Below are 26,070 nucleotides of genomic sequence, written 5' to 3'. Positions count from 1 at the left end.
TAGCAATTTCTCGATCGCGACCGATACGCATTCAATGATTCAAAAACGATCGATTCAATGATCCAAAATTATATTTTATTACATCGCTCCGCTAATAAATGATAGAACATTGTAGCTAATTGTAGTCGTACAAGATTACGCGAGCGTAATATCGTAGCTTATTACGCAAAACAAAGATCGTAGTAGCGCGTGTTTATTGTCAAGAGTGAAAATGTACCAAGTTTCGCCATGTACGTAACTAGCGGATAGCCACTTGCGATGTTCTATCTGGGTCATATTATTTCGCATTTCGTAAATACTTACAGACCCATAACGTTACACTCAATTACACAGGGACAATAGAATTAAAAACACTGATATTTTTAAATTGGCGTGGCCATTTATTTAATCACAATCAGCTCGATCATCCAAAAAAAATGTTAAGAGATTCAAAAACATCATTTTCGTCTTAAAATAACAGGTACATAAACTCAAACATAACTTCAACCGATTTAAAAAAAAATGTAACAAAAAGTAGACTAATAGAGTATTTATTTCAGTGCGTTTGATCGCGAGTCGTGGAATACGAGTTCCTCGGATCTGGTACCACGACCACTATCCTTGGGGTATTTCGCGCCCCACGTTCGTATTATGTGCTAAGCTTATATTTATGTATCACATTCAGACGTTTCTGCTCCCTGCAGCCTTAGTAGCTATCATGATGACCATATTCGTGGCCGTGTTCGTGACCGACGACGACTGGGACTGGCACCTTCACTGGGTAGGGCACGTGCTTCTCGATGTGGACAGGCACGTGCTTCTCGATGTGGACGGGGTAGGGCCTGTCAACGGGCACCTTCACGGGGTATGGCACGGGCTTCTCCACTGGGTATGGGATGTGCTTCTCAACGGGGTAAGGGGCGGGCACGGGGACCTTGACGGGGTAAGGCACGGGCTTCTCAACATGAACGGGGTAAGGCCTGTCGACGGGCACTTTCACGGGGTAGGGCACGGGCTTCTCAACGGGGTAAGGCACGGGCTTCTCAACTGGGTAGGGCACAGGCTTGGGGATGTGCACGGGGTAGGGCCTGTCGACGGGGACCTTCACTGGGACATGCACTTCCTTGTAGACGGGGTAAGGAGCGGGCACATGTACTGGCACCTTTACGGGGTAGGGGACCTTCTTCTCAACGGGGTAGGGAGCGGGCACATGAACCTTGACGGGAACGTGCACCTTCTTCTCTACGGGGTAAGGTTGGGGCACGTACACCTTGACGGGAACGGGCCTGTCTACGGGTACATGGACGGGGTAAGGCACCTTCTTCTCAACGGGGTAGGGCTGGGGTACGTGTACGGGTACTTTGACGATCTCCTTAACTGGGTAAGGCACATGCTTGACAACGGGGTAGGGTTGAGGGACTGGTACCTTCACGGGTACGGGAACGTGCTTCTCTACCGGGTAAGGGATGTGTTTCTCGACTGGGTAGGGGACTGGGACGTTCTTGACCACAGTGACGGTCTTGTGGATGTTGGTGTGGGCATCACCGTAACCACCGCCGAAACCGCCTCCGTAACCGCCACCATAGCTGCCTCCGAAACCACCGTCAAATCCACCGTGTCCGCCATAGCCCAAGCCAAGGTCTAGTCCTCTCTTCTCGTGTTTCTTGTCGTCTGAAGCAACTTCCTTGTTATCGGTCACTGCCACTTCCGTTTCTGCTTTCTTGGCTTCCTCAGCGTGAGCAAACGCCAAGAGAGCCACCAGACTGGCGGCCACGAGCTGCCGACAAAACAGAGTGATTTTAAACAAATTGAACACGTATTCACTAAAAATTGTTAAATTATTTCAGACTGAATTCAATAGGGTTGAGTTTGTTAATAAGTGATTCTTAATTCAGAGCAAAAATAAATAATTAAATTGTTAATTAAATTCGGATATCGAATCCTTAATTCACTAGTAAAAAGGACATCATAAAAAACAAAGATTATTCAAGAACTGGAACAAATGTGATTGTAAGTGGAATCGAAAGTTATTATCGCAGTTGACTAATTATCTGGTACGAATATGCTCGGGGGCTTGTTGTTCTAATGAGTGGTCGAGTTAGCATCGACTACGACACTACGCAATTTCCTCGTTGCGTAACTGGGACAAGGGGAATTTGCGTATCCAGGCACTGTCACAACCCTATGGAATTATAATTGCTACACAAACACTGATTTTCGTAATGTTTTAACTGTGAACACACCATGTGTCTCATGATGCTGCACTTGTAGGTTGCACTGAAGTCAGCGAAGTCCTGAATGCGAATGATGCGTGATCGTTCGTTGCTTCGCTATATATATGCGGTAAGAGCGGCCGAGCGAAGAAAAAAAAATGGCGGTGCTATAGGACCATGTTACACTTTCGCTTTTGAGGGGGTTCGGTTTCGAGCGAGCCGAAATGCTCTATATCTGTCTACATAGAGATCCGAGGCGACCGGTTTACTGCCAATGATATAATTTAAATATAATTAACGTAATCGTCTATCGCTGATCTGTGAATGCTTTTCCTTTGTACGCTGCTTCAAGGTTCTTGCTAAATGTTTAGGTTGCACTTCGGAAATACGAAACTGATGTTGTAGTTGATAACTGTAGGTGCAGAAATTAAATATTTTAAGTGAAATTAAAGTATAAATTCTGCTGTACTTTCTTCTATGTTATGTATATCCTTGTGTATCTCTCTTTTATTTATTTTTATCTCATTATTCTAAAGTTTTGGTTCAAGTAATTGTTAGTAAGTATATTTTGTTTTATTTAACTTTTACAATGTGCGAGTTGTAAGATTTTTAATTGGTAATGATGTGAGATTGCGATCTTTTGAAACATTCTTAAGTTTCAATATTTTAATAAGTTACTGAGCGTTAATTACTTTTTGTAATTATGACATTTTAATATTTTTAAAATATTGAATCGAAGTTCATTCACTACACAGATGTTGACAAAAAGGGACTGCGACGGTTAAATTACTTTTAATCGGTTACTACTTACGGTACTATTCTTCATGTTTCTTTAAACAAAAAATTATTATTGTTCTTGTCATTAATTATCCTAACTTTTAATCTGCCATTAGTATATTTACAAAATTATATTGGAATTTCGTTCAATAGGAAAACCCAAAAAATACTTGATCATATTTGAGAATCGATCCCAGGGCCTTGCGGTCTCCATTTACATAATTGCATAGACCAAAGCAGTTATATTGTTAAATTTGCATACTAGAATCAACAGGGCTTTGTTGAATACTTTTCTAATAATAATGTACAGTGTTTTCCATTGCTTATTTATGAATCCTACTTTACATTGAAATAAATAAAACAGTTATAACAGTTTTTCTATAGGCGTGTCTCTTTTCTTTCTCCTTTTAGAAAAATAATGTAACTACATACTATTCAATATGCATTTCATATGTACTGACAAATAAATTGCCTTCTAGTTATCCGATGGAAAAATTGGCAGAAAATTATTATAATCAGATAATACGCCCGCTTTTCATTATTACTTTTATATATCTTAAAAAAATTAATTCCACGACAGGAATCAAATCGCAGTTGTTATCTTAGCCATAAGGGTGCAACGGATTCAATTCCCATCCGTAATAAAAGTTATAGTGACCTACAAATAATTGAATATAGTTTTAGTAATACCTTACCCCTTTTTTCGCATTACTGTCACAATGGTGAACAGAAGTTTCCTCCCAAATTGAAAAGGGGCTATGCCTTGATCTAAAATACATCTCTCTTAACCCCTTTCTTTTTAAATTATAATTTTATGTAAGTATATTTTATAATAGTTTAGCTTAGCCAAAATATATTTTATTATTTCTCAATATTCTTGCGAAAATAATTACACTATCTACCATTGATTCTACTGTATCTCATTATAAAATCTATCTATTAACAAAACAAAGTAACAGTAATTGATCCTTATTGTACAACGAATGTTCAGTTAATGTTAATGAACGATGTGTGAATACAAATGTGTTTTTTGCTTGTTTGTATACAAGCCACGTGTATCTATTACATACTATTACATAGTTGGAATTATCGAACGTTGCCTGTAATAGAATCTTGTGTTTGTGTTTTATCCGTAGAAATATCTGTAGTATACATAGTAGGATAAAGTTATTACCGCTTTTTAATATGTGAGGGTTACTCATTAGACATTAAACGCAGTTTTTTGCGTTATAACATGTACATACAAACATACATAATATCGAAGATGCAGGCAGAGGTGCATGAAGTACATCTACATTTGGTCATTAAAAATCCCATGTAATAGGAGGCTAGCTTTTTGCCGTAAACTTGTGCAAATCATATGAAATACGTGTTTAATAAGTTTTGATAGCCAAACTGATAGAGTGGTACAATAATAAATGTGACTAATGTTTTTGCAATCATTATATACTTATTTTAACAGTAAAGAAAATCATCGTAAGGAAACCTTTGCTTGCATGACAGCTCTTTAATCCTCAGTATGACAGAGAGATAGAATAGACCTTTCCTCGGTTTGAAAAGCATTGTCCTCAAAGATGCAGGTGCTGATAAGATTAAATTCATATAACTATCAGAAGACTTTTGTGTGCCGAGTGAAGTGTTAAGGCGGCACAATAATACCAAAAGCTCGTAATCGTGGTGCAAATCAATAGTTATAACTTACTTCGCAGTCAGTTTTAAACGTCAAATGAAGTAACCCAAGCTAAATCAATAAGCAGGAAGTATTTATTGATTAATAGCTATGCCCCGCGGGTCCATTCGCGTCTAAAGTGACTAATCCAGCTTTCATAATATATTTAACTTGATTTTTTAAGTTTCGCGAAAGAACTTGACATGTGTCTACGATAATTTATTTATCTTATACGCTTTATACGCAAGCTAGTCTATCTTCCAATTAAAGTTCCATCAAAATCGGTTCAGCCATTACTTACAGTCAGATAAACAAACATTTTTAAAAGGGTTTTTTTGCTTTGTCATATGTAAACAGCTATAATTGCTGAAAGAGTTTTTAAACCGATACCACAGACAGACAGTTCACTTTTATTAAAAAGCTTATATTATATAGTAGACAGTTTAATATTATTTGTATGTATATATACCTACTATCTATTTATCAGCACATTGCCTAAGTTCTAGACTTCAACACAGCTTAACAGGGCACTAGGACATCGCCTACGACTAAAACCTGTTCAATGAATTCTGCTGATTCTGTTTTGCGATAAATATGTAATGGGTGATGTAATTTTGAGTCGCCTGAAGAGATACTTTCTTCTGCATTAAGGTATTAGGTTTTCTGTTGAAATTAGTTCACTGAGGTATAGTCACCTACTATCTACCAGTTACGAATATAATGTCTTCCTGGCCAGTATTCTACGGCACCCATCAGTTCTAATAAAACTTGCCGCTTTTGCAAACTGTGATTTGGTAATATACCGTTGCGATAAATTTAAACAAAATAGATTAGTGGGTTAGGTCACCACGCCGCTACCATTGCGTCGGGAAATCGAGGGTTCTATTCCCACACGGGACAAATATTTGTGGATCGCAACGGTCTGGTTGTACTTTGTGTCCGTTGTTTGTATGTTTGTAAAAGTCCCCGCGACAGAAGAGCAATCTTAGTGCGGGTCTATTTAAAAAACAGAAAAGAAAGAAACGAGCTACCAAATCCTGAAAAAGTATTACGAAACAGTGTCCACTCTTACGGAATAATATGAGGGAAATAAACAGGTGATTTTAGCCCTATACATATAGTTTATTGCTAGGATCAAAGTGCCGCAATTACCCTACACAAATTTTAGGCGCAGGAACCGTTTAAAATGTATGTCTGGTCAGAACCAATTTTAATCGTGCTTATATCAGCCCTTATCGAAGACCTTCTCAAAGCTATTAAAAAAACCACACAATGAGGCATGTGTGATGATTCGTATATATAAAATTCAGTTTATGCAAGGGTCATTATCGAATCACATTTTATGTCTTTTTTAATATAAGGAATTAATAATATTCGTCACGGTAGGCTCATTAATATATAATTACTAATTAGTATTTAAATTGAGCTTCTTCATTTGATATAGTATTCAAAATACAGGCATCAAAACTAGATCACCTTTATATTGATGATCTTGAAAGACCTAGAAATACAGGATGTAGTTTTAATATGGATCTTTATTTTATACCATAAAATGTCGATATTAGCCTAATCACTTTTGATGGTTTGGTTTTAAGGCTTAAAACACACTGACGGTGAATCAAAGCCTATAGTTATACATCCTAAAGTTTGAAGGAGCTATCAAGTTTTTTAGTTTACCTTATTGTATGTTTCTGAGCATGCCCATTACTTTAAGCGCATGTCTATTACTTAGTGCAAATGATTCGAGAAAATATGTGGGTATAAAAATTCGACATTTTCGTAATATTGACTTTTAGTTTACAACGAAGACCCTTTGATAGTGCTGTTTTGAGATACTATTCTTAGAATAAGGATGATAAGCTCGATATTTAGTTTGCATCATTCTGCTTCGGGCACAATTTTGTAACAAGAAAGCAATCGATATAATTAATAAACGATCTTTCCGTAAAGATATCTTGCTTTCGGCAGGAGCCCTGCTTATAGAATTAGCATAATATTCAAGAATTGCAGTTTGATTTAGTTTTTCCTCCAGTGTGCCCTAACCTTAAGCATAGGTGCCATCTCATGCCGATGTTAACATATTGTCAATAATTTAGAGCACTCTAGTATGTCAAGGTGTACATAACAAATTTTGTGCAGAATCTATCAATATTTGATACAAGTATGCGAAATGTGGGCGTCGTTTTAATTTATAGACTGCTGTTCATTATGTCAAATATTGTTATTGGATTTTTTGAATGCAGTGTCATTGATACTTGATTACAAATTTTTCAGTTAGATGCATTTTTTGAGTTAACTTGATGTTGTAGCTAATATGAGATTAGTTTGACTGTTTGTTTTTTATCAGCAGATGCACGAAAATGCAGTTTTCGACTCTATTTTTGGATCGTACTCTTGCTATTAGGACTCTCTTAACGAATGCTAACTTTCGTAATAATGTAGTGTAATTAAAGTGCTATACAAATTAATAAAATGTCAAAACAATGTTCTTATTATTATCTGAAATGGACGCAAATATTTTAGACAACTCAGAAATACACTTATTATTATTATTATTACACTTATTTCGCGTTTATGAACCTTAACTTAAGTAGCCTTTTCATTAGTCGTTCTGACAATCTAATGTCGTTTATAGAGCCTTAATTCTTCACCTTCTTAAAAAACTAATATACATTTGCCATCCCTAACAGATTATCCAAAAGGTAAAGTCATACGAAATCGTATGCGTTTTTATTGCATAATCGATGATTATGATGATTAATATCATAAATAATAATATGATTATAAACCAGTCGCATGTGACCATCAGTATGCACTTTCATTTTTTGATTGTTGCATCAGTTGGGATTCTTAGAAGATCAAGTTTAACTATAGAAATATTTTATTTATTACCTACGCGAACATCAGATTGATCCTTGTTTCAAAAGGTAATAAGGTTTTTTTCATATTAGGCGTATTAGTATATAAAAAGGTTAGTTTTTGCATATGACTTACTGACTCTTGTCAAGTGTTTTGAAATCACATTCTCTTCTAAAATTTTAATTAAATATCTTATTTTCTAAGTCAAACATGTAGTTTTCTCACTCTATGTAACAATAATGAATTCTGCATCAGTACAAAAGACACAGAAAAAGTAAGAAAGACTAATAAAATCGACGTGTAATCGCTCTATTATTTGTTGATATAAAGTCAAACTTCACCTTTTTGGTACGTCGTACTTGCAGGTACATGTCACTATAAAGTTACGAAACCTAAATGGGATCCTTAATGCTTATGCATGTTTTGCTCATATAGGATGCTCTTATGTTAATGCATCTTTTGCTAAATGTGAAAGCGTCCTAACGCTTGCATCTTTCAAAACTGCACAGCTGTTTTGATTCTTTCGAAATCAAAAAGCGTAAAATTTAAAATTGCGTAATTCAAAAATCCTAAACTAATTTATTTTTCCAAACGGTCGTATAAAATGCAGAATAAAATAGGTTTTAGGCCATTTGCGCTTATAAACTGCCCGTTATAAGCCAAGCAGTTTACATCCGCGTATAAAATGTAGGATCCGCATTTTCATATTGACAATAATATATTTTAGATAAATGCCATATGAATTAGTCTTGGGTTGCAAGATGTCGACGATAACATTGAAAATGTATTACATTATTATTTAGAGGAAGAAGTTACATAAATAAAGGTTACATCTAGAAAAAATATGAATGCGAAAAAAATATGATTGTTCGTTTAATTTTCATTGCGACCCGTAATTTACACATTTTAGTATAGAAATACGATATAGTGACGTCACAGTGTCTTATTTTTACTGGTATCAAACGAGAGCCTAATAAAATGTTTCAGTCTGCAATAATTACAATATCAACAATGTTTTCCAAAAAAATACACAGCGTGAGCATTTTGGATAAACTTTTTAACAGTACAAGTTTAATAATTTTTCGTTAACCCAGTCTAACTACCCAAGTTTTCATGAGCAGTATAAATAATATTCTACGTGTGAAGAGTTCTATTCTTTAAATATTTTTTCTAGCATTTTGTTTGATAGATGGCCTCCGATATTTAAACTTTGTCTAATTATTTTTTCAACGATTGTGTGAATTTCTACAACCTTTTGTTTTGTGCAGCGGAAGTTATTTTTTAACGTTCTTACATACGTTTATGTAATGTTTTATCTAACTTTTGTAATTTTATCTAATTTCAAATCTGAGTTACGAGGATGTGACATTGAGTTCAAGAATTTTTAAAGATATTCTCTGTATAAAATTACTTTGCATTAGGAAGCAACCGTCTGTACTTTATGTGCTGTTTACACCAGAAAGTTATACTGGTGGAATAATTTGAGTGACAGGTAATGTGATCACAAAAATGTGTTTTTGTTACATGTATGGTATAGCGTAACAGCGGTATAATAATTATTGAGATAACCTCATAGTTATATGGGCGAAAAATTGAAATATCCTTCTATTGTGTCGTGGAGTGTCTTTATTTTTTCTTTAAACGAGTACGACACTATTAGATTACTCTTTATAATGTAACCGCACGAACTACTACCAAATGAAGCATTCACTAAGACTAAGGAATCTTTTAACCTAAGCTTTCGTAAGTGAAGTATAAATTATTTTTATTCAACTCTCACAACTTAATTTCTGTCATTGTGTCAACGCCCTGGTCAAGTGCAGGTTACGCACTTCGCTGCACTCATTATAATGAAATGTCAGGTCAAAGTTACCAGTTTTATTGTGTGTAAATAATAAAAAGAGGCTACCTAAATGGGGAAATTCATTGCAAATTTACCGCCATCTTTCAAGATATAATTAAATGGCCTTTTTTACTGTTTACTGACTAGCTTACTAAGTTTCTTTATAAAATATATGTATATTGTATATGTTAGTAAATGGTCATTTAGTAGCTATATAACTGCTATATCACTATCCACAGTCATACTGACACGGGTACCACTTAGTGTTAAAGATATTTATTTTATTTTATTTATTATTTTAAGGGTTTTTCGGGAGTAATTTTAGCATTAATATTTACATAATTAGTACTGAAATCTACACGCCTTATTCACAAAATATATGAAGATATGAGAGGCTTACAAGATATATTGTTTCTTTCACTCCTTAGCAAAATGAAAAAGAGAAAACATATTTTAGTAGTTTTTTTACTAAAGTAGGTTTATAGTGTGTTTATGAATAAGAGGGTATTAGTTCAATGTGGAAGGTTGCATTTGACAATTAAAACAAATCAATTTTCAATACGTAACTTGTCTAAAATATCATACCTTATTAAAATATGAAGTAAGGTACATTATTGTGACATCAGCATCATCGAACTACAATAAACGAGTTTGGTATTGAACCCACGACCTTTCAGTTAACGGTCAATCCATACTCGTTGGTATTTGCTTACGTAAATTAACAAAACTTACCAAAAGAAGCTTGTGATATATTTCATAATAAGGATTAAGAATTAACACTTGCCCTTGTAGGTTAAACTACAGAAAGAAATGCTTTTTTATATAAAGGGATGAATTTTTCGTAAAACCTGGGTGATGCCAAACATCACCCAGGTTGGCATTACAAGGAAAATATGATTTTCTTTGTCGTCGACGTTCTTAAACTTGAGTGTGTTGTGCGTCACTTATTTTATTTATTTCAAAAAGTTTTTAAAAATCCTTTCCTGAAATTGAAATTTTATACCCACTCAATATACTTCCCTATTTACGTACTAAAAAAAACTTGCAAACGATTTGAAATTTGGCTTCTCAGAGGGGTTTACTTTTAAACTTTGATCTACAGTTTATCCACACTTCAATAACGTAAGAATATTTAAAAAAAACGGTAATTGACCTAGCAAGTATGTATTTAACTATTGATTGAATTTCCCAACAGGAAAATCCGACAATTCGACTATTCGTCTTCATGATACACAATTATTATATCGTATAAACCAATTAACGTCCGTTACTGTTTCATAACTTTATTGAGGATGATGTTCATTGCAAACTCAAGGCATTGTAGGTTTCACTATAGATATTTAATGTAACATACGATGAAAGATTGAAGGCTGTGTTAATTGTATTACTAAGTTCGATTCTCTCATAAAAAAAATATTACGAGTTGAATTTATGTTAATTAGATAACAATATTAAACTTCAGATAGATGGCTGTTATTTACGCGAATCAAAGTTTTATTTGCAAAACAGGATAAAAAAGTGTACTTAATACAGATAAATTCGTGAATCGAAAAGAACCTGTACAATTTTTTTTACAGATTGTTTTTGGAAATGAAAAAAAAAGGAAAGCGCATTATCGTCGCATCGCGGCATATAATTATGATATCTATTGTAATTAGGTTTTTGGAATACAAGTCCAAAGCCTACTTCCTGACGCAGTGGCGGCGATCACATTACCCACTACGCCGTTGTAGCAGTCAAATAGTAATGAATTGATCACGACATAATAGCTTCAATAGACGAACAAAAAATACTTCCAAAACGAAACAGGATCGAGTAAAATTTACTTAAAATAAATGTACATTTAGTGCATAGGCATTCCCCACCCGTCGTGAGACTGCATGCAAATTCACCAGAAAATGAATTACACGCCAAATAAACTTGTTACTTTGAAAATGTCATTGGTTTTTAGTTAAAAAACCCTTTTAATAATGCAACCAGGAAATTGCTTGCACGCTACCGCCTCTCTATTTTTAAGCGATTGACAAAAGACTTTTTGTATTTGAAAATGATTCATTGCGGATTCGGAATTGAAGTTTTTAGTAAAATTAAATGGGAATCCCAATATTTTGTCTTAATACCGGATCAAAGTTCAAGTGAGTTATTTTTATTCATCCATAAAATAATTGTTATGTGAAGTACAGTGAAGTAAAATTGATATATCAATTTACCCATCGTTTTGCCGTTGCACAGTATGCAGTCATGGGTTTGATTACTACGGATCAGATATTTGAGCGATAAACAAATAGTTGTTTAAGGTCTGGTTGTACTTTGTGTCCACTGTTGGTAAAAGTCCCCGTGATTATTCGAGGATTTTTAGTTTGTGCTTTGAACAAAAAAATGCTTGGTTCAATTGTTCATTATTTCTACACATGACTTTGAAAGTTCTCCAGTTTTTTAACTCTACACCCGAGTATTACTCCTTTTACATGAATAACGCTTTGTAAATTTCGCAATTGATAATATAATCTGATACATTTTATGACTGAGTAAAAGTCACAATTGCAGATGCGTTCCATACACTGTTTAAAATATGAAGGTATAGTTACGTCTTACGATTACTAAATGCGTGTGGGCTGTGCTCGCGGCATTTGATTGGAGTACAGGCAATCTGAGAGAATGGTAAAAAGTAAAGTAATGCAATATAGAATATTCAATAATAATGAAAATGATGCAAAGCTTGATAGTTGTATTTAGGCTGATGCATTGCGTATTGCACAAATCTATACTAATATTATAAAGCTGAAGAGTTTGTTTGTTTGTTTGTTTGTTTGTTTGTTTGAACGCGCTAATCTCAAGAACTACTGGTCCGATTTGAAAAAATCTTTCAATGTTAGATAGCCCATTTATCGAGGAAGGCTATAGGCTATATATCATCACGCTACGACCTATAGGAGCAGAGTACCAGTAGAAAATGTTACAAAAACGGGGGAAATTTTGACCCATTCTCTCTTATGTGACGCAAACGAAGTTGCGCGGGTCAGCTAGTGTATTTATATGAAGTTAGTTCTATAACTCCCGGTTTCTAAGGAACATTTAGCGGTAGTTTAGCTATTCAATAGCGTTTAAACTCATATAAAAAAACGCTTTTAAATAGATGAGCTACCGCTAAATGTATCTCAGAAACCGGGCATAAGAGATTATAGTTCTGTCAACTTGGTTCTGTAAGTGATGACATTAACTTATAAGATGCCGTGTTCGTTCCCTTTATTTAATTCTCGTCTTCTGCGCAGCGGCTTGATGCTATCTATACTAATATATACTAATATTATAAAGCTGAAGAGTTTGTTTGTTTGATTGTTTGTTTGTTTGTTTGTTTGTTTGAACGCGCTAATCTCAGGAACTACTGGTCGGATTTGAAAAATTCAGTGTTAGATAGCTCATTTATCGAGGAAGGCTATAGGCTATATAACATCACGCTACGGTCATTAGGAGCGGAGTAGCAACGAAAAATGTTACAAAAACGGGGAAAATTTTGACCCATTCTCTTAGGTGACGCAAGCGAAGTTGCGCGGGTCAGCTAGTAATAAATAATAATAAAGCTAGTAAGAAAAAAAATTTGCATTGCGTCTAACCAAATCGTACGAAAACTCAAGTAATCCATATTTCTTTTTGGTAACGTTCATTAATCCGAACTTTTAATACTTTTTGGTACATCGTAAAATAATAATTTAGAAAAATATACACTATTATAATACAATCGTATTTTCTTGAATTATATGCCGGCTTTATTGAATGATAAAATTTAAGAAAACGTGAATAACATCTATTGTAAGTATCATAAAAATATTCAAGGAACATTTTGGTTAATCATTATATTACCTACAACGTGTTACTATAGAAACAGTTTTTACGTGTCTGACTTAATTGAGATATTTTTTTGCCGTCGCGACTAATTTAGTCCTCAGAGAGTTTTTATAGGATTTGTGTGCTATTTAAACTTATATAGTTAAAATTAGATGGCCTTAAATAACCTGATTTGTTCCCTTTTATAGAAGTCATAAAGCGATTTAAATAATTAGTTTTTATTTGTTATACTAGACATAATAAAGCTAAATTACTGTATTTAATCTACTTTGTCATTATCAAACACTTACTTTACACTACGATTTAGAAAAGTACAATCGAGGTTATGACTACAAGTCAATTTAAAATAATAAGTTGATGACATGATATGAACAATAATAATTTATGTCAATGACAGATCCTTTGCAATCAAATTCAAAGAAACCAATATCATCATTTTACTTCTAAAAATCAACAAAATAAACATGCCAATTTCAACAAATTCACGGAAGAACGCATGAATTACTATTCTATTACTAAAAACAAACAAAACTTGACCTTAACACAGAATTATCAACAAATATGCAAAACATTACACAATGTTTTTCCCCAGTTCTTATAAGAAATTTCTCCTTGTTTCATATATAGCAAGTCGTGGGTTTGTTTAGTACATTTCTATCGATACACTGCGATCAAATTTTCGTAATCGACTAATCGTTTGATGTTACGCACTAGGCAAGTAAAACGCTGCAGTTTTGTATGCTACTTTTATCCTTACGTACACAGTAGCTAGGGTCTCCTCCCCCGGTTGGGACGCGGAGTGTCCGTACCGGAGGTACCGTGTCCTAGCCACTTTATGGTCACTGTTGAAGGAAAACCGTCGGGTTTTTAGTCGGTATGCCCAAATTTAAAAGCCGGAACGTCTAGCCGGCCGGAGAGCCCGACAGACCCCCGCTTCCTCCCTAGAGCGGGACATGCAGTAATACATTTTCCCGCCGAAAAAAAAGTGTCTTCTCCCTAACGAGGTAAGCTTTAGACCTTGATTCTACGCCGCCTTGCTAACGCTGGATTGCTGTTACACTGCTGGGCAAGTGTTTCTTCCCGAACGAGAGAGACAAGTATATCAATTGAAACCATTGCTGTTGGACGAGGGTCTCTTCACGGAATAAGTTTGGAGATAGTATACCTCGCTGGCATGTGTAAAGACTTTGCACCCCTAAAAGCTGTTTTAAATAACTCTCAAGTTTTCAAAGTACCATCGCAATGTTCTGCACTATAACTGCAATAGATCAAGAAATTATATTTCTAATACACCCATGACTTAAAAAGTCATTGATTCGTAGCCTTGGGTGTAAACTCCCGACCACTTCTCTATACCACTTGAGTACATCAAAGTCATTATTTCTTTAGTACCAAGGTCAATATTGGTGTAATAAAGTACTACACTTTGTTAATCTCGGTAGTCATCGTAATGACACGACGGATTTTAAATTGGACCATGGCACAGTTATGGTAGTTTATGATCCGTTCATATCTACAGACTCTATGAATGGCAGACCCTCAGCAGTTAGAATTATCATTGCATTTATTGTTTTGATCCTCGCCGATTGTTTGAGAAAAATACACCCAGTCCTAATATATTTATAACAATACAGTTAATTTTTTGGTCACGGCAAGGTCAATAACAATGTTAAAATTTTGCAATATATGCAAAATTGGAGTAATCTAATAAATTACTTTGCCTAAATCGTCTTTTTTTGATACTTATTAAATTGGATGCCTTACTTGATTTGACAAATAAGGTGCTTGAGAAGTAGGCGAATGCTATTCTAAAAAAAACGTTTTCATTATGTTTTTTTATTTATATACAAACTAATAACGCTGCAAATATAATTTTTATCAAATAATCTTACATAGAATCCCATAGTAATGGAACAGGAAAATACGAAGATTAAGATGAACCAATAGCTATTTGACTTTATAGTCCGAGAGCCGCTGAACGCCGAACTTTTGCTATTTTATTAAAGTCGAAAGTTTCTCAGCACAAACTTCCAATACGGAAAAGAACCATGGACTTTTATAAAGTTAGATTTTTTACCTTCCAGTTCCACTGCTACCCAATGGTCTTTAAAGTTAGGTTTAGCTTTCCTATAACATACGTCTGGCCAGAGATCATAACTCAAAACTGTATAATCATAATAGTAGTGACGTTCACGGGCTTTTAGTCTTAGCTAACACTGACTTGCATCTTCTCCAAACTAGTAAAAGTTACGTGTCTATTACAAATAAACAAACGTCAAATAGGCCAGCATAGTAACGCAATGTCGAACGTTCTTACATTACTAAGTAAGATGAGTTTGTCGAATATTCGCAAATTAAGGCTAATCACGTCATACGCTGATACATATGTATGATTGTTAAGTGGAGCAACGAGGTTGTAAGATTTGAACGGTTTTGTGGTTACCGCCGCGTGATTGAGCATGTTTTGTGGAAGAATTCAAAATAATAGTAAAAATAAAAACAGGAGATGGTTTATATAAAACGAATGTACTGTTTCTTCTTGAAAAAGTCTTTGTATAGTGTTGTCTCAAGTCTTTAATTATATCTGTGCTTCGTATCATAAAAATTGGTTCAACGGTTGCGTTGTGAGAGCTTCAATACAGATATAGATACAAACTTTAGTATAATGTTGGAAGTAGATTATCACTTTAAAACGCATGGTTAATTTAGACAGCATTAAATTATTTTGCATTAAAAAATAATATTAATTATGGATTCTGCCACTGAGATAAAAAAAACTCATCTTATTAATTTTCTCATAATATTTTTATAGCGATGTTCAACTAAAATTTGATGAATAATATATCATGTTACCTAAGAATTAATGGATAGGCATAGTTTCAATTTCCTTGAATTATTAATTTTATAGTAATAATGACATTGAAACTGATATAGTTTTATAATTAACATCATTATTTCAAATGAACTGATTGTTTATGTAAAATGTGTGACATCTTTACATATTTATGTGGTAGGTGACCTAGGTCTATATTTTGATACTGACATTGTATCCATATACATACATAATTATATATGAGTCGCCGTAAAGGGAAATCAGAGTTATTTCTACATTTTTGTGAAATAAAAATAGAAAAGTCTTATTATGACTTTTTTATTAAGAATCTTGAATGCTTGTTACAGTATTTTGCGTAAGAATTAACGGAAAATCCAGTGAGACAAGTAAATAGCTTTTCGTTCCCAAAGACTGTATCAAAAGTGGGATTGAAATTTATGCACTCAATGTATAGGTGAGAGAATGCACTGCTTATAATTTATGAGAAGTGCTCGCTCTCCGACTATACTTATGTTGTAAGTGGAGCGGGAAGAAATGCATTTTGTATTTTTATGAACTTTTGCGAAATATTAAACTTTTAAGTTGTTGTTAACTTTTTTACCCATTAATGTTCCACTGCTGAACACAAATCGCAACGAAGAGATATCATGCCTTAAGTCCATTACTCTGCGTCGAGTGCGACGAGATGTACAAAAAATATAAGAAAATGATTATTTTTTAAAAATGAAATGACTTATTGACCCATCTTTGCAGTCCTTACGTAATGAAAAACAAATTAAATAATGTGTGATACATTCAATGTTAATAAGTATTCAAAACGAATGTGTGTGAACGCCGCCTTATGCTTCATTGTGTATTGCCAAAATGGGCTATTACAGAACTCTCATGGTGAGTTATTCGTTTAGAGTATATTGTTCTGTTATATTGAAAGTATTAAGCGTTTAGATAGTATTTTTTTAGTTAGTTGTAAGACTCAAACCATGATATTTTTTTTCTGTCTTGATAATCCTAGTGACAGAAATTGAAGTTTTTGAGAGTAGGTACACATTTGAGAGTATGTATACATATTCGGGTTAGCAATGTTTCTCGAACAAAAATAACACAGATCACTTGCTCGGCTTGTGCCGATTGGGTTCGTCTACACATATTCGGTTTTGCCACTCGGCTAAGCCAATTAATGCCGAACTGAATATGTGTATACCAAATTATTTTTTATTATCTTTTTTTTCAAGAAGATTAAGGAACGCTAGTTTTATGTTTCGTTATAAAAAAAACTGTCGCGTTTGATCGCGCTAGTGCGTACACAGCTTAGACGCTCGAGTTAAGTGTTATTTCGCAAACGCTCCTAACCGAATGGTTTGTGAAGCGATTGTCATTCCAAGGCCCTTGGACGCTTAAATTGTCTTATTTTTATTAGAATTATGCCGTTTAATTGTATTTTTATGGAGTTGGTCTCTTTATTTTAAAGTTATTATAAGTTTATGACAGCTCCAACAAAAATAATACAATAATGGGTACATAATATCAGTGGTTATAGAAAAAATAAATATGTTTACATAAAAGTATTTTTTTTAACAAAAAAAATTACTGTCCTACTGCTGGGACAAGCTGCAAGGGACTCCTCCTGATCGAGAGAGAAGTAGGGCCCTAAGGCCAATATTTCCAACAAAAAATACTGATTCACCGCAGCGCGATAGTGTTCCCTTCCTAGATTGAGAACTGACATAAAACATAAAAAAACATAAAGTATGTTAAAAGAGTGCTTAGCTACGACGAAACAACAGTTCTATTTTATAATTGGGACTAGGCAATAAAAACAAAAACGCAATAACATTTTTCTTATTTTTTAATTTAGCATAAATAAAAAATACTTTTACCAAACGTGAATACTTCATAAACTGAAGTCATAAATGTCTTGTTATATATTTATATCTTTTAAATATAATTTTGAAACATAGTGTTTGATATACATCATTTTTTCATCTAAAGCGAGCCGTAGCATTGGCATAGACGACTCGCGCAGTGGCAGTTAAATCCTCCAATTTCAAGCCTTTTACAATCTTCGTCAGTCTGGCAGCCTACAACTGAAAAAAAACATTAAACATTCAAAATCAAGTCATTGATATTTAAGTGGAATGCTGACACTTATGATAGAAAATGATATAGAGAGTGAATTTACCGCCAACTCGGAAGGTAGGTCCAATGAGAGCTGGCAAGAAACTCCTGGCTTCTCTTTATAATCGCCGAATGGTTTTTACAATATTTCTATTACGTATAAATCGTAGAAGATGTAAGGAGCTACCAACACTACAGAACACACTTTGGTCATAACATAGATTAAATCAAAAACGGCGCTAATCAACAAGATATCTAATGTATTGAAAGCATGATGGGAGCATCTTCATATTAGTATTGAAATCGTAAGAGGCATTTCAAGAGCATACTTTGGTACAAGTAAAAGTAAGGTATGTATGGTAAGTATGGTTGAAGTAGATGACGTCATGAATAGGGCGATGAGAAGGAAGAGTGTAAGGAAGGCTGACCCCACTACCATATGGGACGAATGGCCAGGAAGAGAGAGACACTATGGTACAAGTAAATTCAACTACCTAGTCCAGTAAATCAAACAGGGGTAGGCAGAGACCAAAGATCGCCACTTGCCTATGTGCACTATATAGTTTCCTTGCGTTTTTTTAGTAACTCGCTGACTAGCAACTTCGCTTTCGTCACATAAAATAGAATGGGTCAAAATTTGCCCCGTTCTTGTAACATTTTTTATTGTTACTCAGCTCCTATTGGTCGTAGCGTGATGATATATAACTTATAGCCTTCCTCGATAAATGCGCTATCTAACATTGAAATAATTTTTCAAATCGGAATAGTCGTTCCTGAGATTATCGCGTTCAAACAAACAACCTCTTCAGCTTTATAATATTAGTATAGATAAAGTTTATACTTTACGTGTATGTTCCTTTGTTCTCCCAGCGAATCCAGCAGCATACGCCACAAACAGGAATGTAAATAACATTATGTATAAGAACCTCATTTTAGTAGAGTGTAGCACTTTTATCAAGAAAATAAAATAGTACAAATATTGTTTCCATATTTATATAAATTGTATATTGCCATGTAAATTGTTTGTTTATGGTTATTTTCATGCATATAAAGATAAAAATGTAGTTTGTACTAGAATATCGAAACAATTTCTCAAAAAGAGTTGTTTGTAGTCGCGATTATTTCCACAACTTCTTCTAAAATTCGATTTTTTTCCAGTTTAATCGTAAGGAAGATACTCTATCTCCTAATGGAACAAGTTATAGTGTAATCTAGCGTATGATATTAAATAAATAAAAAAGAGTTTATCGTGTTACGAGTTTCGAAAATACTTGTGAAATACCAAAGTACGAAATTAAGAAAATCTCAATCTTCATGGTACGTGACACTTTAGACAGAGGGGACGTAAAAAATTAAGTCGTATTTCCCATAATAATATAGATCATTAATTCTCAACCCGATTCATCACTAGTTTTGAAACGTTTATTGGACAAATAACCAATAACCATTGGTTTCTTTTGTACAATAGTATAGATCTTTTATACGAGCAAGCAAACCCAGCTAAATACATAAGCTAGTTCGATCCCCGTGTAATAGAAGATAACAACATTAATATAACAATTGCGGCGTAAATTATAAACCGTGAAACAAAATGAAGCATAAAAACTAATTTATATACGTTTCACATTTTATTCAGATCCAATTATAGTTCAAACTGTTTGTTTTGCTCATTGATGTGACTGAATTAATGAATACATGTGTAAAATCACGCCTTTTTCCCGTGGTTATAAAGTAAGCAGAAACCAAAGAATGGCGATTATTTTACTTCACTCATATTTTATTTTATTATTTTATTTTAAACTTATTTTCTTTCTATTATATTCACACATTTTGACATGCTGGACCACCGGCTACGGCTGTATATTATTAAATGCAAGAAAATAGACTGAGGTAGTATTACCATGTCAAGAGGAGGCTAGTAGACTTCTAAGGAAACAGGGCACTACAATACTTCCCATCCCGGTCGAAAGTCCAGAAAACGGCCTGAAACAACATGCTAAACTGTAGTGCAAAATACATGAGCGAGTGTGACATTTCTGAAGAGGTATTCAGGATAGAGTGAAGTGGAAGATAAAGATTAAAAGGCTGACCCCACCCTTGGAATGTCATGAATTAACACATTCCAATTTGAGGTAGAAAGGTTTTCCTATTGTCTTATACGTATGCCTAGTAGGGATTCTATGTTATATGTCAAATAAATGCAAACAATAAAAAAGTAATGTGTAGTAGCCACATATATTTTCACCGTTCATACATTGTTATAATATATGAAAACGAAATACATAATATGAAGGAATTCATATCACGCGTGCCCGTAGCACGCACATATACCAGCCGCGCAATGACAGCGGACTCCATCAATTTCCTTAGGCTTGCAGTCTTCGTCAGTCTTGCAGCTTAACTCTGTAAGAAAAATTAATAAAATCTAATATACATAATTCTCGCGTCACAGTTTTCGTTGCCATACTCCTCCGAAACGGCTTGACCGATTCTTATGAAATTTCGTGAGCATATTGAGTATGTCTGAAAATCGGCCAGCATCTATTTTTCATGCCTCTAAGTGACAATTTTTTTTATGGCAAAACAGCGTTTGCCGGGTCAGCTAGTTAATTTATATAAGTGCTTCTATAAAATTGTTAAGTTTGTTTGTTTGTTTGGTTGAACGCGCTAATCTTAGGAACGGTGCGAAATGAAATATTCTTTTACTGTTGGATTAACTATTTGTTGAGGAAGGCTATAGGCTGTATAACATCACGCTACGACCAATAGGAGCAGAGTGTGCAGTGCAGAGTGAGTAAAATCTCTTTGTGACGCAAGCGAAGTGGCGCGAGTCCTAAGTATAATAATAATATCCTAGCTGACAGTCAGTTTCATTGATACGGACCAACGGTTCAGGACTTTGTTTATAGCGTCCAAGTGTGTGCATAATACACAGGTACGCTCTTTTCTTTACTCTCAAAGCCCGTTGGGACAAATAACCGCCACGACCATTGAGAGGCGCAGGACCGACGACTTGACGCGCTCTCGAAGCACGGCGATGTACGACCTCAACTTCCTAACTTCTTAAAAGAAACCTTAATTTTTTTACCATGACTTCTTCATTTTACTGGATCTGCAGTAGCGAAGCAAATCATATGCTACACTGTACCTGAAGGAAATGAATCATCATCCTTTAGCCTTTCTTCCAAACTATGTTGAAACCGGCTTCCAGTCTCACCTGACTGCTAAAGATCTTCGAAAATGACAACCGGGACTCAAAATTTAACGTGCCTCCCGATAAGATGGTCACTCATCTTCAGAACAGCCTCGGCAAGCGCGGTTTAACCTCAGAGATAAATCCGCGCGGCTATTGTTAACAAAGCCACAAGCTCCTCACCTGGGGGAAACGTAGCACCTGCTATATTATATCCAGCAGCATAAGCCACAAACAGGAATGCGAATAACACGATGAATGTGAATCTCATGGTAATAGAGTGTTGTAAAACTTTACTTCAGAAAATATAATACTAAATACATTACATCCATATTTATATGAATTTTATTCAATTACCGAGAAAATAGATTTTTCAGCTATGAAAAAATAATGACATGTAAGTGTAATGCGATTATTTTCGTGTACTAAAAAGTATATTTATATAAAACTATAAGTATTTTTATACATACATATAAGGAAACATTAAATCATACCTATATTGTTAGGAAACTCGACAACCATTAGTAAGGTAATATTTATGTCGTCCTGGCCGATTTCGGGTGCGGCGGTCAGTTTCATTGAAACTATGCAGGACTTTGTTTATAGTGACCAAGCGTGTGCACAATATACAGGGAGGTCAGGAGCAGGCTTTACGAGCTCTATGAGGCACGGAGATCTACGACCTCAACCTCCTAACTCCGGACAATCTCGGACATTTTTTTAACAAAACATTCAGAAAAGTATTTTTGTCCCAACCCGGTATTCGAACTCGAAACCTCTTGTGAGGCAGTCGCATACACTACCGACCGCGCCACAGAGACAGTTAAGGTACTTTATAATGTAACTCGACTCATTTAAACAGTGTACAGTACTTTGTTACTTTCAGTCAATTGAGAAAATGTATATGAGTGAAAAAGACAAAACGATGTATAACTAATCAGAGCTTACTCGAGGTTTGGAAGTAAAGACACCTACAATTATTTTATCATAGCTTATGACGATTTGTGCAAAGTATTTTACAAGCAAACCAAAGTGAAAAATATGTATGCGTTTTTATAATGATACTTGTTCTCCTAAATCCCCGTGTAATATTCAATATCGAAATAAATAAGTTGCAGTGTTAGTTTAAACCGTGAAACAAAATGGAACGTGGAAAGTAATTTGTTTATATTTTTTATACTATAACTATTAGTGAGCAGTGATAGCCGAGTGGTATAATTTGACACCCCCCACTCGTCCCACGTGTATTAGAAATAATTATCACATGCTCCAACGGTGAAGGAAAACATCGTGAGAAAACCGTGCATGCCTAAAATTTGTTTAATACATTTGTTAAGGGCATGCAAAGTCCCCAACCCGCACTTTGCCAGCGCGGTGGACTCAAGGCCTAACACCTCCCTCATTACGGGAGCAAAACCCTTGCCCAGCAGTGGAACATTAATGGGTTAAATTTAAATTTAACTATAAGTGTGTTTTTAAAGACAACTCACGCACTTGGGATTGCTCTTGTATCCCGCGACAAGAGCAATTCTTACTGTGGGAGTTGTCAAAAAAAACGAAAAATTGCCACGTAATCAAAAAATGCAAATTAAGAGTAACGATCCATGGATACATTTATGTGCATCTAATCAACTGAGTATTCTATGTAGGTATGTAACAATACACTGCATTAACTGTTTCAACTCGGAACAAATGCATGTTACTTACATAATTTGTCAGTGATTTATAATGCACCGTGTAATATTACATTAAGGGTTATAAATAATATATTATGCATTTTGAACTGTCACGTATGTATTATGCAATAAGTATTTTGTTTATTGTAAGGATTTGTTGAAGATTTCATATCTATATTTCTTTGCTAGTAATACAATATTCAAAGAGGCGATCGTCTACTACAGTCGACTCACCAAGGCAAAATAATTTAATAAAACTTCAATCAGCACCCCCAGCGTGTTCCATAGGAACTATTTTTTTCGATAAAACTATGGAAAATTTCGCATCAAAAACTGATCAGCCTACAGCGTAGGGACTTACAGCTTTGTTTGTCAAATCATTTTAAACATTAAAACTCAGTTTCCCGAGGTCAAGAAAAATGCCGTTAGGTTTTACCAGTCATCGATATATTCTCATTACTAAGGTGCCGGGAATTTGTAGTTGGTGTAACCTCTGTTTACACCTTCGGATATAACGAGCATGCTGAAAACAAGTCATAACAAGTGATGAATGATTTGCAACGATGCAATGCGAGTATTCTAGTTACACACGAAATAGTTTTTCTTCAGATTAATGATCCGATGAAATATCTTGGTAATTAAATTTATTACTTTTGTTTTAGCTACTAATAAACCGGAAGGTTGATTACACGTATACCCATATACGAAATTTATATTAGACTAGCTTCTACCCGAGACTTGGTCCGCGAGAATACTCGTAGATTTCCCGGGGTAAAAAGTATCCTATGTGATAATATTGGTAATAAACTATCTGTATATCGAATTTCATTAAAAATGCGTCGACTAAAAACTTTTAGAGCCAATTTGTTACAAACATATATATATTTCCCTCTCATATTTTTAAATTATTTTTTTATTCATAGTAGGGAAATACTCACAAATTAAAAATCATACAAAACATATAAAAAACCAATATTAGGTATACGCCAGTTGCGCAAAAGCATGCCAACCATTGATTACATTCCAATATTATCTAAATCAACATTGTTCCAATTTCAGTATTGAGACTAACATAATTACAATATTCCCACACGGCTTAATGTATTCGTATACACTTAGTTTTGTACAAGGCTTTCATTTCGAAACACGATCTAGATTACCTAAACGAAATGTAAAATTAATTGGTTATTTATTTAAGTAGATCTAGATTTAGACATCTTAGTAATACTGCAAATCAATAGTTGAATTGATGAACATGATTTTATTTACCTACTGTCTCTTGACAGATTTGTTACTTGGTTAAACTTGGTAAAAAGGGTTTACGTTATTTTGTTTCAGAAATATTATCGTATTATTAATATTCATTTTAAATATTTCGATTATTTTCAGTTTTTTAGTTCGCCGTTTTCCTGCTACGATACAAGTTTATATGTAAAACTCAACAGCCCCCCCAGCGTTTTTCGCAAGAACTATTTTTTCCAATAATTTTAAATGTCAACCAAATAGATAAAATTTTCATAAATCGGTCAAGAAATGATGTTTTCAAGACTGTTGACTAGAATTTAGTAATTTTTTGGATCAGATAAAGCATGACACAAAAGTCAAATTGAATTTGTGCATTTAAAATTGTTCATAACATTACAAAGTCAAATATGAACTTCTCGTAAGATATTCAGTTACTCAATCAAAGGTGACAGTTCAGAATGCTAATTAAAATTCGTAGTTTGACAGCTGTTGACGAAAACATGACAGTTACATGTCACAATTTGAATTTTGTAAAATTCTTTGCTAAACTATGAAGTTGTTGCTTGTCATTGCATATATTGGAAAATTGAGTGTATTCATGTTTACGTATAATCCATCAATAACATTCGCATGTGTCATATTAATCAAAATAGTTCCACGGACTAGTTTTGTTATTCCCATTTTTTATTTTATTTGATTAAGTTAATAGTTTTTATCCTCTATGGTTGCTAAGGAGGGATTGATTATTGAAATTGTCTGCATAGGTATTTTTGATTTCGAGTCACCTTATATCTCTATGACTAAATTACATCAATATCAGGTCAGCAGTACCTCGATTCTCGACCACTCGACTACCGACAACCGGCTAGCTATCGAAATTTTGACATTTAGAATGTACTGCCAAAATGTTTCCTACGACAGCCGTCAGAGGCGCTGATCAGATTTTCATACAAAATTTCTCGATGACAGTTCGGTTGTCGGTAGTCGATAGTAGTAGAGAATCGAGGCACTGCTTCAGATGTACAAGTGCAACAGACACACAAACAGACTTTTGCGTTTATAATATCAGTTTGGTACGGATTACGATAAATGTAGGTTATTTTATAAATCTTTGCGGTAGGCAAAAAATTGATTTTTTCTTTACCCAATCTTGACCCTGAATTACTAAAATTACTCATTCAAATGCTTTCCTAAATTACAAATTACATTGTATCTAATAACACTAAAGTCTAGATATTACGATCATATTCCGTATTGATACGGGTATTACATAATCATTGAATTTAGATTATATCATAAGATATTGTAGACCGGATTGTACGCGGCTAGACAATGGCTACTTATTTCTGAATGTAATATTTCTGTTAGTTGATAAGTAATCTATATCGTGAAGTTATAGGTGGTGTAAGCAGTAGCTTTTGTAATAGAGCTTTGTAACAACTTATTTTATTTATGCTTTTTTAGTATTCTGGTTAGAAGGAAGTAACGACTTAGGGTCTGAAATTATAAGGAATGGCCTTTACTTAAATCAAGATAAAAAATATACATTGCTGTTTTGAGTGAAGGTGAATTCCCAATACTGATAGTAGTGTGAGCCACTGTCGGGCGCATTTTGACGTAAATGTGATGTACAATTACACTATGCCCGTCTAGGAATATAAAGGTGGTCACCACGCCGTAATCTCTGCGCTTGATGTGAGTTTGATTCTCAGATGGAATAAATCTGATAGGGTTGTTTCGCGTTCGGTTGAATTTTATGGCAGTATTTGTATGTTTGTATAGAGGTGTCTACAAAAATAAATAAAAGAAACCGAGACTTTGT

At 34.4% G+C, this 26,070-nt stretch overlaps 2 protein-coding genes across 2 annotated transcripts in view; one reads left to right on the top strand and one right to left on the bottom strand.

Moving 5' to 3' along the window:
* The window catches only part of Ance-3 (angiotensin-converting enzyme Ance-3), a 179,870-nt gene that overhangs the window by 79,353 nt on the left and 74,447 nt on the right, over nt 1-26,070 (top strand). The window lies entirely within an intron of this gene.
* LOC142973464 (uncharacterized) lies at nt 358-2,376 on the bottom strand. Its single transcript, XM_076115155.1, has 2 exons — nt 2,223-2,376; nt 358-1,756 (listed from the first exon to the last, which is right to left on the bottom strand). Exons 1-2 carry the CDS (start codon nt 2,232-2,234, stop codon nt 686-688), a joined length of 1,083 nt encoding a protein of 360 aa, XP_075971270.1. The 5' UTR covers nt 2,235-2,376; the 3' UTR covers nt 358-685.

Source organism: Anticarsia gemmatalis, chromosome 6, assembly GCF_050436995.1.
Source record: "Anticarsia gemmatalis isolate Benzon Research Colony breed Stoneville strain chromosome 6, ilAntGemm2 primary, whole genome shotgun sequence".
NCBI classification, from domain to species: domain Eukaryota; kingdom Metazoa; phylum Arthropoda; class Insecta; order Lepidoptera; family Erebidae; genus Anticarsia; species Anticarsia gemmatalis.
This window is presented reverse-complemented; position numbering and strand designations above follow the sequence as displayed.